General features: G+C 34.8%; 1 protein-coding gene across 3 annotated transcripts; it reads left to right on the top strand.

Annotated features, from left to right (window-relative positions):
* The first annotated feature begins 919 nt into the window (after nt 1-919).
* LOC113308011 lies at nt 920-4,496 on the top strand. 3 transcript variants are annotated; one of them, XM_026556484.1, is made up of 7 exons: nt 920-1,623; nt 1,933-2,183; nt 2,252-2,432; nt 3,094-3,303; nt 3,413-3,513; nt 3,609-3,786; nt 3,995-4,496. In XM_026556484.1, the coding sequence occupies exons 2-7, from the start codon at nt 1,934-1,936 to the stop codon at nt 4,266-4,268; spliced, it is 1,194 nt and encodes a 397-aa protein (XP_026412269.1). In that variant the 5' UTR covers nt 920-1,623; nt 1,933; the 3' UTR covers nt 4,269-4,496. The 3 variants fall into 3 exon arrangements, with proteins under 3 accessions (XP_026412269.1, XP_026412270.1, XP_026412268.1); XM_026556485.1 differs by lacking the exon at nt 920-1,623 and adding an exon at nt 1,673-1,817; XM_026556483.1 differs by lacking the exon at nt 920-1,623 and having other exon boundaries at nt 1,673-2,183.
* The last annotated feature ends 11,964 nt before the right edge of the window (nt 4,497-16,460 follow it).

Here is a 16,460-nt window from a genome sequence, read left to right on the forward strand (position 1 = left end):
GAAACGGCCGATATTCGACCGATACGGCCGATATTATCGGGCGAATATCGTATCCCCGATATCCTTCTTATCGTATCGTTCTGGGCCGATATCCGAAATATCCCCGATATATCGGCCGATACGGCCGATATTGACTACATTGGTCGTAATATAATCTGTCGTAATACAACCACAAAAGTTGGACAAACATATAATTTTAGAAGCCCCAAAAGTTAAATGTTCCTTTACAAGTACATGTACAAAAAAAAAAAAAAGATGTAGTTCGCACACTTTGCATGTTCTTTGACTATATCAAAAAGAAGTTCCCATCAGTTACTTCCAATTGTTCCTGCAATGGATTCACGCAGAATTTCAGTTTGCAAACCCGTCTTCCAAAATTCGTTTAAAATTCGTTACACGATGAAATGCAGTAAATTTAGTCCCATTGAAAACCTTAAAGACCATTCTTTAACACAACGATGATAAGAAGATGTAAAGAGTTTCATATCTATGACCATTCAAAGAGATTCATACACAGGGGGACGGAGGGAAGTGGGTGCAAGTGGGGTCACTTGCACCCACTAAGTTTTGAATTACAATGAAAAAAAGCTTGGGCTTCTTCATAATTTTATGCATTGTGGGTGCAAAAAATAGTGGTTTCGGCTTTTCTACCTCACTCGCAAAGGAGAACAAAAGAAGATAGATATTGGTGGATCTGAAAACGATACTAGTATGCGAATTTAGGTGCAGCAATTATTGTCGTTGTGGATAAAACATAAGATATTAAAGTCGTTTTGACATGCAATGTTGTTGTCTCTGGCTATTGACATCAATGTGTACAATTCCTTTGCCAAAATTGATGTATTTGTAACGAGATTTATGATGCTATCACGAAAGTCTGTAAATATAACATATTGATCAAAAAAATATTTTTTGCTAATGTCGGAACAAAAAATTATTCGACCACATAACATATATGTCCTGGCTTCGTCCCTGTTCATACACATCACAGTTAAACTAATATAATTCATACCACAGTACAAGTACTCATAACAAAATATCCCGAAAAAAGGTTCAATATTCACTTCGAAGCATTAAGTGTCTGTGTGGATGTGGGGATATGTACAAATTAGGGTTTATTTTTTCTCGTTTTGTTTGAATCACTACTTGATGTACTGTAATTCATAGAGTTTATACAAATTCAGGGTTTTGATTTTTCTATGATCTGATTGATGATGTTCTATAATTAAAATGGTTTATCACTTTTATTTAATTTTGTTTTGATTTCTTAGATTCTTGATTCTCTTCAGTACGTAATTGATCATGCAGCCCATGGAAATTGAAGAGCTTCAAGAATTAGAGAGATACCATGAAACAGAATTAAAAAAAAAACACGAAATTTTGGCCGAATTTTCAGCCGAAATTGAGCTATTCCGGCGAGTTTGCCAGTTGAAACTCGTCTCTCCGAGAACATTAGTACCGGCTCCTCTATGACCGAAAAAGAAAAAATCGTCGGTCTCGGCCGAGATCGACTACATAGGTTTAACTGTGATGTGTATGAATCTCCGAAACTTTCGAGTAGTATCTTCTCCGCCTCTTTGTTCCTCCGAAAATCAAGGGTGACCATCCGGATCGTTCTTTAAGGTACTCTATGTCTTCTTACCGTTCTCGATTTTCTATTGTTTAGGTTGTTCTGTTACTTATTAGAAAAAAATATTTCTCTTAGAAAATCTAATTAGGGTTTTTAGAATTTGTGGGCTTTTCCTTCTGTTCTATCTTCTCTCCCTCTTGATTCCTCTGAAAATCATAGGGATCGTTCTTGATTTTCTATTGTCTAGGTTGATCTGTTACTTATTAGAAAAATCTAATTAGGGGTTTTAGGATTTTTAAGCTTTTTCTTCTGTTCTATCTTCCATGGTTAATTTATTTTAACGATTATATTTGTTTTTAAAGGATGGATACAATTCAAGAAAAAGAACTAAACGAAGAAAAGAAGCAGACGAAGAAGACGAAGAAGAAGAATGCCTGGGAGAAGAGGAAGGAGATGAATGCCAGGGAGAAGAGGAAGGAGATGAATGCCAGGGAGAAGAAAGAAGAAGAAGAAGTTGAGTTTGCCTTTGTATTGTGTCTACCCTTTGTGTTTAGGCGTCGCGTTGTTGGTCTTGTCTTGAAGGAATTCACCCAAATTGGTTTGAAGTTATTAGGTAACTAAAGAATCTTTTCTTTATGCATTTTCTTGATTTTTTATTCATTAATTTCTTTTTGTTTTTAGACCTGAGATTGGTGAGTGTCTCAACAAAATTTATAGACGCTCACTTTGAGAAGGAGGGTAGATCTGTACTTAAAACTACAGAATTTGCATATCTTGGTGTTGGTCCATTCCTTGCTATGAAATTGGAAGGAAATGATGCTATCAAGGAAGCTTGTCGAGCCATAGCAAACTGGAAATTCAGGTAATTTTCACTACATTTTAATCTTTTTAACTCCTGTCTTGACTGGAAGGTAGCAGCTAAGCTGTAAGGCACAATAATATCAGATAAGGTTTTGATAATTTCGCAGTGGCTGCTCTTGATGTCACTTGGAGTGTAAACATGATTGATAAATATTGGTCAGTTGGATAAATATTGGTTGAAACTCGGGGAAACAAACAATTAATATACCTAGAAAAAATACGTTTGTGTGGAAAATGGTTGGTGATGTTCCCTGGTTAAAAGCAAAGTTTAAGTAGTTTTGTCCAGTCTTATCCTTATTGTGTTTTGTGTAACAATTTAGAGCATGAATCTTCTGCTCTAAATGTCCATTCATTATGACTGTTTGGTTTACTATGGTCTGAATATGAAGCATGAAATGTCCTTATTAGAATTCTTGGTCATAATGTAAATTTTAGGTGACTAAATTTATTGAAATTTGCAATCCTTTTGTGGTTACGTAATATTTCTTGTCGTGTTTATCTTACCGTATTTACATATTTTTGCCTCTGTACTTTAGTTGCTTTGAAACACTTTTTTTGTTGTTGTTGCAAACAGTCAGTGTAGGGACTCAAACTACTGCATCACCAATTTGGTTGACACAGGGGTTTATGATAAGAATATCTCCATGTTTTTTGTGTGGCAGGTCAACTGTTTACATTAGTGCTACAGTTGAAAAGGCACTAGAAGATGCTGCAACCTGGTTCCGCGACGATGCTTCTGACTCGTTACAGAAAGCAATGAAGAGGAACAGAATGATATTCAACCACCCTGATCACGGCATATGTGGTGGCTTGCCAGTACAAATTGCACAAAGCATAGTGAAATACACCCGAATCGCTTTTAGCCTCTCAAGGTAAACTGTCAACTTACTATTCTCTTCTTTTAAGTACTAGTAATTTCTTTCTTTTTTGTATTTTGTTGCACTCCTTGGACTAACATTTGCCTAAATGCTATATCAACAGTATAACTCAGCGGTTCGTCCTAATCAAGCCAAAGGCTTTCGAGGAAGGAATTGTACCAGAGTTGCTAAGTACTATTGAGAGTAACTGCCTTTACATGAAAGGTTTGCAAAAGAAAAACATGGAACTTGAGATCTTTAAACTTTTTAACATGTGAAAAAGAATTGTTTTGGCCAATAAATCTTTGTTAATGATATAGGGTTAAAGCTGGTAAAAAAGTCTGAAGTTCCCGACAGTGTTGCGTGGTCTGATGATAATTCTTCTTCCTCGGGTGAAACTCAGGCTGAAGAATTTGGTATTGCTTTAATCGCGTGTCTTCCAGGTTTAATGTTTGATACAGAAGGTTCCTTGATCATCGGGAAGGATCATGTTAGCAGGTAAATATGTTCTACTTTTTTGGTAAGTTTAAGTTCAATGTTTTGTGTTAACAGAGTCTAGTCTCTTTTAGGACACTGGTTTTTGCTAAAAACACTGGAAATCGGCTTCCCTCTTTAATCTTTAGTTATTAGCTTCAATCCTCCTTCAAAGCTTTCGTTTAAGTTTGGTGTTTTTTTAGAGATTTATTTCAGTTAATTCCTTTGGCAGAGAGTTTGTGTTTGTAAGTGCGGCAGCGGAATCGTCGTTGAAGTTTGTTAAAGAGTTTTTCGAATTTGGTGTTGTTGGCTGGCTGGATCCATCTATACCACCTGGCTTTCACGGCGGTTACTTCGATTCAACCTTAACTGGCCTTGAATTTGAGGATCAGGATCCAGATATGACTAATCTGATAAATGAGTTCAAAAGGACTTGGCTTGAATTCGAGGATCAGGATGCTCCCGAGATGGATAAACATTTTCAAATTTTGGATCTGATTAGCTAAATCCAGCTATAACTGAATTTAGCGGTGGTTCCTGAACTGGGGATTTATATGTTTTTTTTCTCCCTCATTCAATCTCGTATATTCAATTTGTCTTTTGTTTTTATGAAATCTCTTGGAATAATCTATTCCTTGTTTGTTTGTTTATTCTGTGTGTTTATGCTGGCTTCATGTGAGCAAACAAGTATATTGATGTGTGCGCTATTCTCAAGTTATCAATCCTTTGCTGCATCTTTAGATTTCTCATATAGCTTGTTTGAAATGTTCAACTTCTACTTCTCGTGCATGTAGTCTATGTAGTATTAGTTGATGACTTTTTGAGTTTGTTTGGCCTTTGTTACTGTTAGGCCAAGCACTATGGTGCACGTTATTCCTTGCCTATTAGTAGGAAAAATTCTAAAAAATCAAGAATTATGGTCTCCCATATCCCTAATAGGCAGGGATATCTCCCTCCCTACATTTCAAAGTGGATCACATCCTATCCCTTCGTTTAGGGAAGGGTTTTCGTGTAAAATTGCGCTTTACGGAAACGGAAACTGAGTATCAGTTTGACGGTTGAGACTGATATCCAATTTTTGTTTACGTAAATTTATTTGTTTGACAGTTGAGATGGAAATCCAGTTTCTGTTTCCGTAAATTTATTTGTTTGTCCTTCTTTCGTTTACACCTCTCTCACACTCGATCTTAATCATCCATTATATATAGTAATTCTATCTATTCTACCGTCGGATTCCAATGATCATTTTTACAAAAATTCTCTGTAAATACAACTCATAATTTTTTTTTTATCTAAATCACTCCAAATCCAATTGAGCTTAATTGATTTCTTATTTCTCTTCTTCTTATTATATTTCTTTGATTTTTATCTTTATCTTCTGGCGCTCAAGTTTGTATGTCTACTACCACTCAAGTTTGTATATTTTAGTTTGATTCGAAATGGTTAATAAGTTTGTACAACAGGATGAAATTAAACTTACTGCTGCATGTGTTTATGTGAGTCGTAATGAAATTATAGGTGCATAACAAAAAACGTCTTTATTTGGATTCGTATTCACCAAATTTTCGTCGAACGCATCGACAATCCTAATGGAAGGGATTGGGGTGCCTTAAAAACCAAGACGAATGCAATAAAAGCGATGCGTCACACAAAAATTTGGTAAGTTCTAGTAATTTGTTAATTTTTTCCATATACTTGATGATAATAATAATAAACTAAATTTTTGTTACATAATATTTCAGACAAAAGAAGGTCGAGAACAATTTCAAGAACAAACAGAACAACCACTCAAGTATAATGCATGTTATGAAATGTTCAGAGAAAAGGTCCCTGAATTTAATTATGAACTTACTGCCGCCAAAAATAGTAAGTTGTTTCATAGTCATCGTAACTTTGTACCATACGAAAATGGTACCGAAATATTGCCTAACAGAGAGACTCGTTGGAATTACAAGTATAATGCTCGGCCTATAGGAAGTAAAAAAGCAAAAATGCTAGCCAGACAGAAGAACGACCGCGAGCAAGGTATATTTAGAGAAGGTGATGAGGGAAGTTCTTCGGTTAAGATGGAAGAAGAGAAGATTTATCAACATAGTTCAAATATTTTGGATTATCTTAAGAAAACACGATCAAGAAAGGAGGTAATGAGAGCGGAACAAGAATTCCAATACAACACTATTTGGGCGTCTAATCTACAACCTAGTTATCAAATGGAAGAACAACTAAATTTGCAATAGCTCCAACTACAGTCTTATCAAATGCATCAACAACAAATGCATTTGGATCAAGATAATGCAATAATGTCTATACATCTTAGTAAGTTACCTCCTAACGATTTTTTTATCGACGCATGTAAAGGGATATTTTGAAGAGGATGAATATAATGAGCACTGAAGATTCAAAAGATGACGATGTAATCCATTTCTAATTGTTTTCTCTTCAATTGAGAAGTGTTGTCCTAATTTCTAGTTCGTATGGTTGTTAACTTAATTAAAAAAATGTTGTGTAAATTAATTTCGTTGTTGTTTGAATTAATAAAAGTTTAGAATTTCGAGTAACCAAAGGTTCAATTTTCAAATTAATATTTTTAAATAATAGAGGCGTTACATTTATCTATCTATATAAAGGTTTTGTATTCATTATCTACAAAACACAAAACAAATCCTACTTATATTTCTTCCTTCCTTGTCAAAATATAACCATGCATCCACCAAACCCATCGTACACACTAAAAGAGGATACTGATTTGATATGTAGTCCTTAGTAGAAACTGGAAATCATTTTCGGTCACATGTATGGAGAACGTTCGTGTTGCGTTTTAACGGTTGTGATAATAGTAGAACGTATCCGAGTTTACGAGGACAAGCACATACAATTATAAATAATTGCAAGACATTCATGAGGTGTTTACAACATCATAATTACGACGGAGAGGCCGCGATGAATGAATTTATCCAAATAAGAGGGTATCCGTTCATCCATTTCGAGGAAAATGAAATGTTTGGTATTGAAATCACTGCAGTTAGTACGAGTCGATATTTGTTATATCAAAATGTTTATCACCTGTGTTGTGTTGTGGTTTTAATGTGATATTAGTAGTTTTATAATAATTTTTTTTTGTAATTAAACCATTGTTCATTACAATTGACCATTCAATTAAAGCGTGTAATGCCCTTTCCAAACATCTTAACATTGTGGACAATAGGTCTGAACACATAACATGCTATTAATTTTCCCGGTGCGAGATTCAATTATCAATGACGTTTCAAAATGATAAAACGACTCTCCTATCCAAGCGGTATATGCATCCTATGACGTGAACCTGTCCCCTCTGTGTGTAGCGAGAAACTTATTGTACTTGAGGCATAATTTTCTAACACGATTCGTCCTTGAACAAACGTGGGCTGGTTCATAATTATAGCGTGGTTTCTTGTACTTATCGCTCATCTGTTTAACGAAAGGACCCCAACCAACTTGAATCCAAAATATACTATGGTGTTGTTGATCTTCGGAAAGATCCTTGACAGTGTAATAATTTTTAACCTATTTGGTCTATTACTCAACATCCTTTAATCTTTCCCTCATTTGGAACTGTTCTTGACCTCAATTCTTTGCCCGAAGTTTCTCTTCATATTTTGTCGCAACCGATAACGATAATATGGTTTCTTTTGTAGGTTTTTGTTTGCTTTTTTTGTGTGTCTCTTCTTCCATTACAACAATTGATTTGGTTGTTCGCTTGCATCTTCTAAGAATCTATTCGATTGAATTGGTAGTTGATGATGGAGTTGCCATTGAATAGTTCTTTAACTTTGATTTTCACCTCAATAATTTTTGTTGTACACAACCAAGAGTTATCTTCCTTATATAGGAAAAATCCAACCTCTATGTTGAACTCAACAGCTATTTTTCTTAGAACTCGCGCCCAACGGCTATATTTCTTAGAAGTCGCACCCAACGACTATATTTCTTAGAATTCGACGGCAACGGCTATATTTCTTAGAACTCGCGCCCAACGACTATATTTTTTTTCCTATAAAACTAGACTAATGGAAAAAAATTTGTATTACCAACAACAAACTCAAATCATTCTCAAATATAAACCTCAATCATGTATTCTAACAGTTCGAGTAGAAAAGGAAAACAAATAGTATGTGTGGAAGAAAAAGAGGTTTGTCCGTGTTGTTTCATGGATAACCATAGTCCGTTTCAATGCCCATGGATATATACAAAATTTCCACAATGAGGTTGCACCGGCATTATGAAGGTAAAAGAGTCCATACCGTAGAAGATAAGGTATTTGGAATGTGAGTGTGTTAATTGTTCCGGAGAAGCATAATAGTTAGAGGATGCAATGAAAGATGCAATCAAACAAGAAAAAGTTGACGAGCTCTACAAGAACTTCAAATTTAAAGGAAATGTGGAGTTTGAATGCACAAAGGGGATTCCATGTGAAACTCAGGGTTGTAATTTCTTTATGCAAAAGCACCGGCTTGTTGCAAAGAAAACATATAAAAAATATTACTGGAAATGTCTTATATGTGAAACGCTGGAATGGGATGAATAGGTATTGTAATGTGCTTTAATCAAGAGTTTGAATATGAACTGATGTAATGTGCTTTTTAATAATTGGTATGTGTTGTTATTTTTATTTTAAGAGTTTAAATTTGATGAACATGATTTATTGTGCTTTTACAATAATTCATACTAGTTATTTTCATTTCCGTATGATTTACGATTACACTGAGCACGTGCAACAATCCGTTAAACCAATAGGTGACTCTGTTGGAAGAGTTGTGTCTCGCGAGGGTTTACAGATAGATATACCCACAAAACCTATGATTATTTAACTTGCTTCACTTTTCATCTGAATTTTCAGAATCAACATCTTCTGTGGGTTTAGGGTTATACTCAGAGATGTTATTTTTTCAACAGTACATAATAGTTATAAAACCAAAATAATTTCCCAATTTTTTTTATAACTTCCCTAAGCCGCCTCCTCCCACAACAAAAGAAAACAATATCAATTTACGATTACATTATTCAACAATTGAATACACACTATTGGTAGGTAATGGGTAAATGACTTACGATTTCGGAAGTGGATGGAGCCCTGAATAGGTATAACTTTTTTTGTATCGATACATACTCTCTCATAGCAGAAGTGATAATTCCTAATCTTTGTTCAAGATAAGTAATTGTTCGTTATTTCGGATTCCCGGTAGGGTTTATCAACTTTTGCAGCATCTGCTCCGAAATGTTAGTGGTATTTTGTTCTTGAAATCCTTCGATATTCTCTAGAAATATATCGACCCATATACTAACAATCAGTTCATATTCTTCCGGAGTATAACCCACCATAATTTTGAAAGGAAGGTATTGTTTTGTAAATAACGATTTGGACAACAAAAGTGTTTATTTTTTATAGATGGAGAAGAAAGTTGTTCGAACTGATGTGTTCATTAGTAACCAATATGTTATCTATTTATACACGGTAAATAATCTACTATTTCGACTGTAATACATATCCATATACTGTAGAAAGAGATTGCACTTACTATACAAAGATATTGTACCTATTGTTTTGAGAGATAGAGAGAAGTGACCATACGAATGCAGACACTGTAAAGAGAGTGATAGAAGTGACCATACCATTTGCAGAGTTATATGACTAAAACTATGTAAAGAGAAGTGACCATACGACTACAGACACTATAAAGAGAGTGATAGGAGTGACCATACCACTTTGCAGAGTTATAAAACTACAACTCTGTATAGAGAAGTGACCATACGACTGCAGGCACTGTAAATGGAGATTAAGATGAGTAACCATACGACTGCAGACACTGTAAAGAGAGCTTAAGAGAAGTGACCATACGATTTCAAGTACTATATAATTAAACTAACATAAGAAACTAACATATCATAATTATAAACCACGTGGCCATCAAATTAAAATGTATTCATTATCAGACATAATTGAAACCCAAAAATAATTAAAACTCCTTCTTACACCTGCATGTACCATTTAAACTTTGTAACACTAAAATTAAAAGCTTATAATTCAACCTATTTCTCATTGTCATCCTCGACATCATCCTCATCATCATACTCATCATTGTCATCATCATCGTCATGTTCATATTTTTCCTCGACGTATCTGTCTCCATAAACCTCTTCACTTGCATGTTCAAAGTCATCTGGGATTTGGTCATTGTGATCTCAATAATAATCAAATGCACCATCCTCGTTTTGACCGGGAAGAACTTCTTTTTCTAAGTTTGTATAATCATATTCTCTATCTGATTATGGAAGTGCCACATATTCTATATCTGAACCCTAAAAGATAGACGCGTTTGCTGCCCGGGCTTCTCTACCAGGACGCGCAACATTGTGCGTGAAAAGATCCGTTCTTAGTTATAGGTGCAGGTTTATTAGAGATAACATAAAAACACGACCATTTTCGGTAGATTCTAGAATCGGAACAGGAACAACTCTACCCAAATTCGTATCCCGACATTCATGCTCAATAATCATGTTGTGTAAAATAAGACAACATTTCATAATTAAGTTCAAGTCATACTATTTCCAATACTTACACGGTGATCCGAAAATTCTAAATTTACCTTGAAGCACTCCAAAAGCACGCTCGACATCCATTGTTTTAGCCATTTGATACTTGTTGAATCTTATATAGTCGGGAATGTCCAATGTCTAACTGAAAGCTTGTACAATTGTAGTCAACTTTGGATACATACCATCGGATAAGAAATAACACATATTGTAATGGTGACCATTGGTGACATAATTGCATGGAGGTGCTACACCCTTTAACATGCATGTTATCAAAAAGGGGTGAGTGTGCCAACATATTCAAATTGTTGTTTGATCCAGGCATTTCAAAAAAAGTATGCCATAACCACAAATCATATGATGTCATGGACTCTAATACCATAGAACTATGTTTTTCTTTATCCCGGTAAGTTCCTTGCCAAGCTATCGGACAATTATTACATGACTATTGCATACAATCAACACTACCAAGCATTCCTGGAAATCCTCGTTCTGCATTCTCAGCTAGCAACCTCTGAACATCTTCAAGGGTGGGTTAATGCAAATATCTTTCTCCAAAATTCATGCCAATGGTGTGGAAAAATCTTTATAAATGATATTATATTGTCGTGGCACCCATACGAGTGTAATCATCAACACTATCAGCTTCCATACTTTTGCACAAACATTTCATAACGATAACTAATTTCATATGCGGAGAATTCCCCATAGTACCAGTTGCATCAGTACGTTGATGCCATTCTAGATCCACTTCAAGCAATTTTCCTAACAATTTCTCGAATAATTCTTCATTCATGCCTAGACGTTGTTTGAATTGTCTTGAGGTATAACCAATTCCAGGTGTAAAATAATCACTCATCATTTTCGCATCATGCCACAGTCGGTCTCGGGTAATTACACTACGTGTCTGCACCTCCCTAGGTACCGATTCTCGAATAATACACAGTTGTTTCCAAACACAATTGTGTAAACATTAGAAAAGATTTTTCTTCTTCATCACTAAAAGTATCCAAATGGATTCCGTATTTAATTCTCACATAAGCACGCATTAGACTCATTTTGTACCTTTGCAAACAACAAATATAGTATTAATTTGTCTATACCATACATATATACAACTCAATCAATATTAAACGTCAATAGAATAGTTGTTTACAAACATTTCATTCAACATAAATCAAGAGATTCACCACACAACAAGTAATAATCATGGATTTTCACTAAATCTATGTTATAATTATGTTATTGAATTGCATATTACATACCTAACTAACCTAATATCAACAATTTCATCAAATTCAAAATCAAAGTAATTTTAAACCCTAAAATTAAAATCACTCACCTTTTATGATTTTATAGATGGAATTCGAAATTGAAGAATGAAGTTGGTTCACCTTGGAGTAATGATCAAACCATTTTGATTTCAAATAAAGAATCGAAAGGAATCACCTTGAAAATCGAAAAGGGGTAAAAGGGGGTTTATAGGGTTTTAGAGGGAAAAAAATAGAGATGAACAAGAAATGGGAAATCCGAGCGGCTTCTGTAAACTCATACATAAAATGGATACTGAGTTTGCATTTCAGTCAAGTCAAAGAGTTGACTGAAACAAAAACCCTGTTTCCGTTTAGCATGATTTACAATGGAAACTCAGATATGTATAGAATATGGAATGGATAAATGCGCACCATAGTGAGGCTGTCTTCTGACCCATATCCTTTTCCCATATTCAAGGGATATGGAATGGATACCCCCTCCCACAGTGCTTGGCCTTAGAATTACTAGGGAATAACCTGTGTTGTAATGGCCCGAGCTCTGGGGTGTTCATATTATTGTTATGGTCGAATGTTAGCTTTTAATATATTTTATATATGTCATGTGGTTCGACAAATGATTCACATGGATGATTCTTGTATTATTTCTGATCAAAACAAAGACATATGATCCTTCAAAACAAGAAAGTTATATCCATCTAATTTGACAGAATTGACAGAAATAAAATTTGATATGTTCTGGAAAGGAATATGGGTAAAACGAAAAAAAGAATTATTGTTGTTGTAGGGTTGTAATGTTGGTGATTGTGGAAACAAAAACAGAATATGTTGAGGTTGTTGTTGAACAAATTGATGATTGAATTGTGGTTGAGGTTTTTGTGTTTGTTGTTGAACAAATTGATGATTGAATTATGGTTGAGGTTGAGGTTTTTGTCTTAGTTGTTGATCAGATTATTTTGGTGTAGAAGGTTGTGGATTTGAAAGTTGTGGTTGCGGTAATGGTGGTTGTGGTTGTTGTTCTTGTTGTTGTAATGATTGTTGAACTCGTGGCGGTGGTGTTAATGGTGGATTTGATTTTTTATGTTGAGATTGTCATTGTTGTTTCTTAAATTTGTTCTTGTTGTGATTTGCAGCGTGAAAAGATGAGGGTACCAAAATACACCACAATCTTTTTGTTTCAACCTATAAGTCCTCTACCAAATGTGATCGTCTATGGACAGAGTCGAGACAATGCGACAATTCGGCACACACTTCGTGTGATCGTCTATGGATACAGGATCGAGACAATACTACAACAACCTAACTTGTTTGATTGATTATGGATACAAGATCGAGATAATACAAGAACGAAGTATGTTACTTGATAATAGGTTCGGAATAACCAAACTCTATTGGATCATTATCAAGTAATGCGGAGTTAACATATATGTGTATTTTACTTTATTATAATAAATAATTATAATGCGGAAATCAAAGTAAAAGATGCATAAATATTTTGTTAACGAGGAAACTGCAAATGCAGAAAAAGCCTGGGACCTAGTCCAGTTTTGAATAGTCTCTGAATTAAGTCGCTATACAAAATCTAAACCAACTTAGTATAGTTGAGACCAAGCAGACTACCCCTAACTACTTAGTTCCCTTAGTATCCTTGCACCTTCGACTTCTAGAGTCACACACGTGAATAGACAGTCCTTTGGATCGTATTCCAAACAGCAAAGGAAGAATCTATTTGGTAACCACTCAAGTCAATCTTTGCTACAAGATATAGTGAGTCGTTGACAAAGGATCTTTTGTTTAATCTAATAAAATCCTTTGCCTGGTTAGATTAATCCTATTTCTATTACCGAAGTAATAGGATTCAGAGTCGCAACAATTAAAATATATCTCAAAGCGAACTATTAGTTGATGCCGATCTCAAGCAACTAATCAATCGAATAAATCCGATTATAGTTGGATCCCAGCCGATCAAGGTTTGTGCACACAATTCACAAGATACGAAAACCAATAAGAAATCTTCTTCCTCTTCAAATCTTCTTTAATCTTCAATAACCTGCACAACACCACTTGAATCTAATGTGATCAATCACGCACATAATAGAGTCTGTTAACAATGGATTACCGCAAGATGTCTTTAGATCTAACAACAGTTCAAAAAATCATGTCGATACTTTGATCTAGTTTGAGTGAATCTTATATCAGAAGAGAAGATTCTCAAGAATAAACAAACTAGGTGCAATCAAAGTTTCAACAACTCTTAGTCAATCAAATCAATCGAAAACTAATAACACTACAATTATCTAGTTACCCTCCAACGGTACTCGTAGAGATTCTTGATCCCACATAAATCTTCAAACAAGCGTTCGTAAGAGATTTCACCTTATTATGATACTTTCCTCTCTGAATAGACGGCTCCACTAGAAACAACAAATAATGAAGTTTGCCTGGCTCTTATGATAGTTTTCTACAAATGCAAACTTAGGTATTTATAGACCAAGGATGTTTGGACACCAAGGAATTTCCAAAACCGAAGATATTCTTAATATATGAAATGAATGACAAATTCGGTTTTCCTAATTCTAATAAACGCTTGTCCAATATTTCTGAAATCTCTCAATAGAAAATATCTAATTAGTTAATGCACATTACTAATTTTTATTCTCTAGAGATATATATTAATTGCTGGTAATTAAAGCATGTAAAACAAAAAACCTTAATCAAGAGATTCTTAATTTATTTCGGCACAGGATCACCTTGAGTACTAAGGAATATCTTTGAACAATAAATGATAACAGTTATTGTTCGTGTTCAAAGTACGTTGACATATTTTCACTGCAAATCCTTATTTCATATTTACATGGATTTGCATTCTTGGAATCGGTTATACCACACTTCCAAACAAGTTTAGAATTGGTTCACCTGTTTTCCAAGATTAATATGTGATTGATCAAATACGAAATCACATACATGGGTTCAATTGGTTCTACCAATCATTAGGATCGGTTATACCTAATTATAGAAACACTTGTGATCGGTCACACCAGTCATTAGGATCGGTTACACCAGTTATAAAGATCAGTTCCATCTACACATGGTATTACTTGTGATAGGTCACACCAGTTACCAGGACCGGTTACACCAGTTACCAGGACCGGTTACACCAGTTATCAAGATTGGTTACACCAATTACAAGGATCGGTTACACATACTCACAATCAGTCACACCACTTACTAGGAACGGTCACACCAATTACAATGATCAATCATACCATCACTTAGGATCGGATAGTTAGGATCGGTTACACCAATTAATTAAAACCAGTCATACCAAATCATAAGTCGGGTATTGTGATTAGTTATACCAAGATACATAATATGAGTTAAGATCGGTTCTACCATCTCACACATATTGGTCTTCCAAATATTTGCAATGAATAGCCGGACTAATAAGCCTAATGATTTCTCTTTCGATTGATGAAAACAAGTTCATGAATGTACTTCCTTTAAACAAATGTAAAATATTGTTTCCTAGGATGAAAATCCAGATGAACATGTTTCGTTCTGGAGTGCATGATATGGTTAGAGGCAAGACTGATAGAGCTTATATTGTCAGATCCCAGTTTAGGAATGCCAGAGATTAGAAAATATAAATCCTGGAGAAGATAACATATCCAAACTACTTCAGCTGCACTGTTGTCCAGAGTCTTATACTCAGCCCTTAGTACTAGAACGAGCCATAATAGATTGTTTTTTCTCACATGCACTAACTCTCCAAACCTCTTATATATGAGCAACACTAATGCAAGTAGGAACAGTGTGTACTTTGCTAAGAAGAGAAATATCCAAAGGATAAGAAGCTGCAAAATAAGATTTGGGAAATATAATGCGATTTTTACCCCTAGTAGTCATTGAATGATCATTTACAGCAAGAGAGGATGATGGGGGTGGAGTGACAGGAGTAGAAGATGGAAAGGGAGGTTGAGATGAATGAGGCACAAATGTAGGGGATAACAACTTAAAAGGAAATGAGTCTTCATTAAAGATGTCTAGAAATGTAAACAGTGCCAGTGTTAGGATCTAAGAATCTGTAACCTTTGTACTGAAGGCTATAACCAAGAAAAATACATTGTTTTCTTCTAGGTTCAAGTTTAATTGTTGTATATGGTTTAAGCCAAGGGAAACAAGCACAACCAAACACGTTTAGAAATTTGTAATCTGGCACTTTGTGAAAAAGTTGTTGAAAGGGAGTAGAATAGTTGAGAGACCTGTTAGGAATTCTATTTACCAAATAGTTTGCAGTTTGTAATGCATCAACCCAATACTCTTGAGGTATGCCAGTTTAAGACAATAGACCTCTAGTGACTCCAAACAGATGTTTGTGTTTGACTTCAGTCACAACATTTTGTTCTGGTGTATGAGGGCATGAAAGATCATGAGTAATAACTTAGAGTCACCATAATTTCGTAAGAACTTATTCAAGAATTCTTCACCATTATCAGTTCTAATAGTTTTTATTGAACGTGATATGAGGTTTTCAATTCTATGTACAAAAGAAGTAAACGCTTGCTTGAAATTAGACTTAGAATTTAGAGGAAGACTCCAGCAGTATTTTGAATACTCATCAATAATATTAGTAGAATATAAACTTCCAGAGACTGAAGCAACTTGACAAGGACCCCAAAGATCCATGTGTAACAACTCCAGAGGTTGATGTGCAACAGTACTAGATACTTGAAATAGAAGTTTTTGACTTCTACAAAGTTTGCAATCTAAGCAAGAAAAAAGTTTATTGGAAATATTTGGTAAATGCAGTAAAGTACAAAGCTTCTGAAGAGTTTTAAAAGTAAGATGGCCAAATCT

The sequence above is a fragment of the Papaver somniferum genome, chromosome 9 (assembly GCF_003573695.1).
Source record: "Papaver somniferum cultivar HN1 chromosome 9, ASM357369v1, whole genome shotgun sequence".
Taxonomy (NCBI): Eukaryota; Viridiplantae; Streptophyta; class Magnoliopsida; order Ranunculales; family Papaveraceae; genus Papaver; species Papaver somniferum.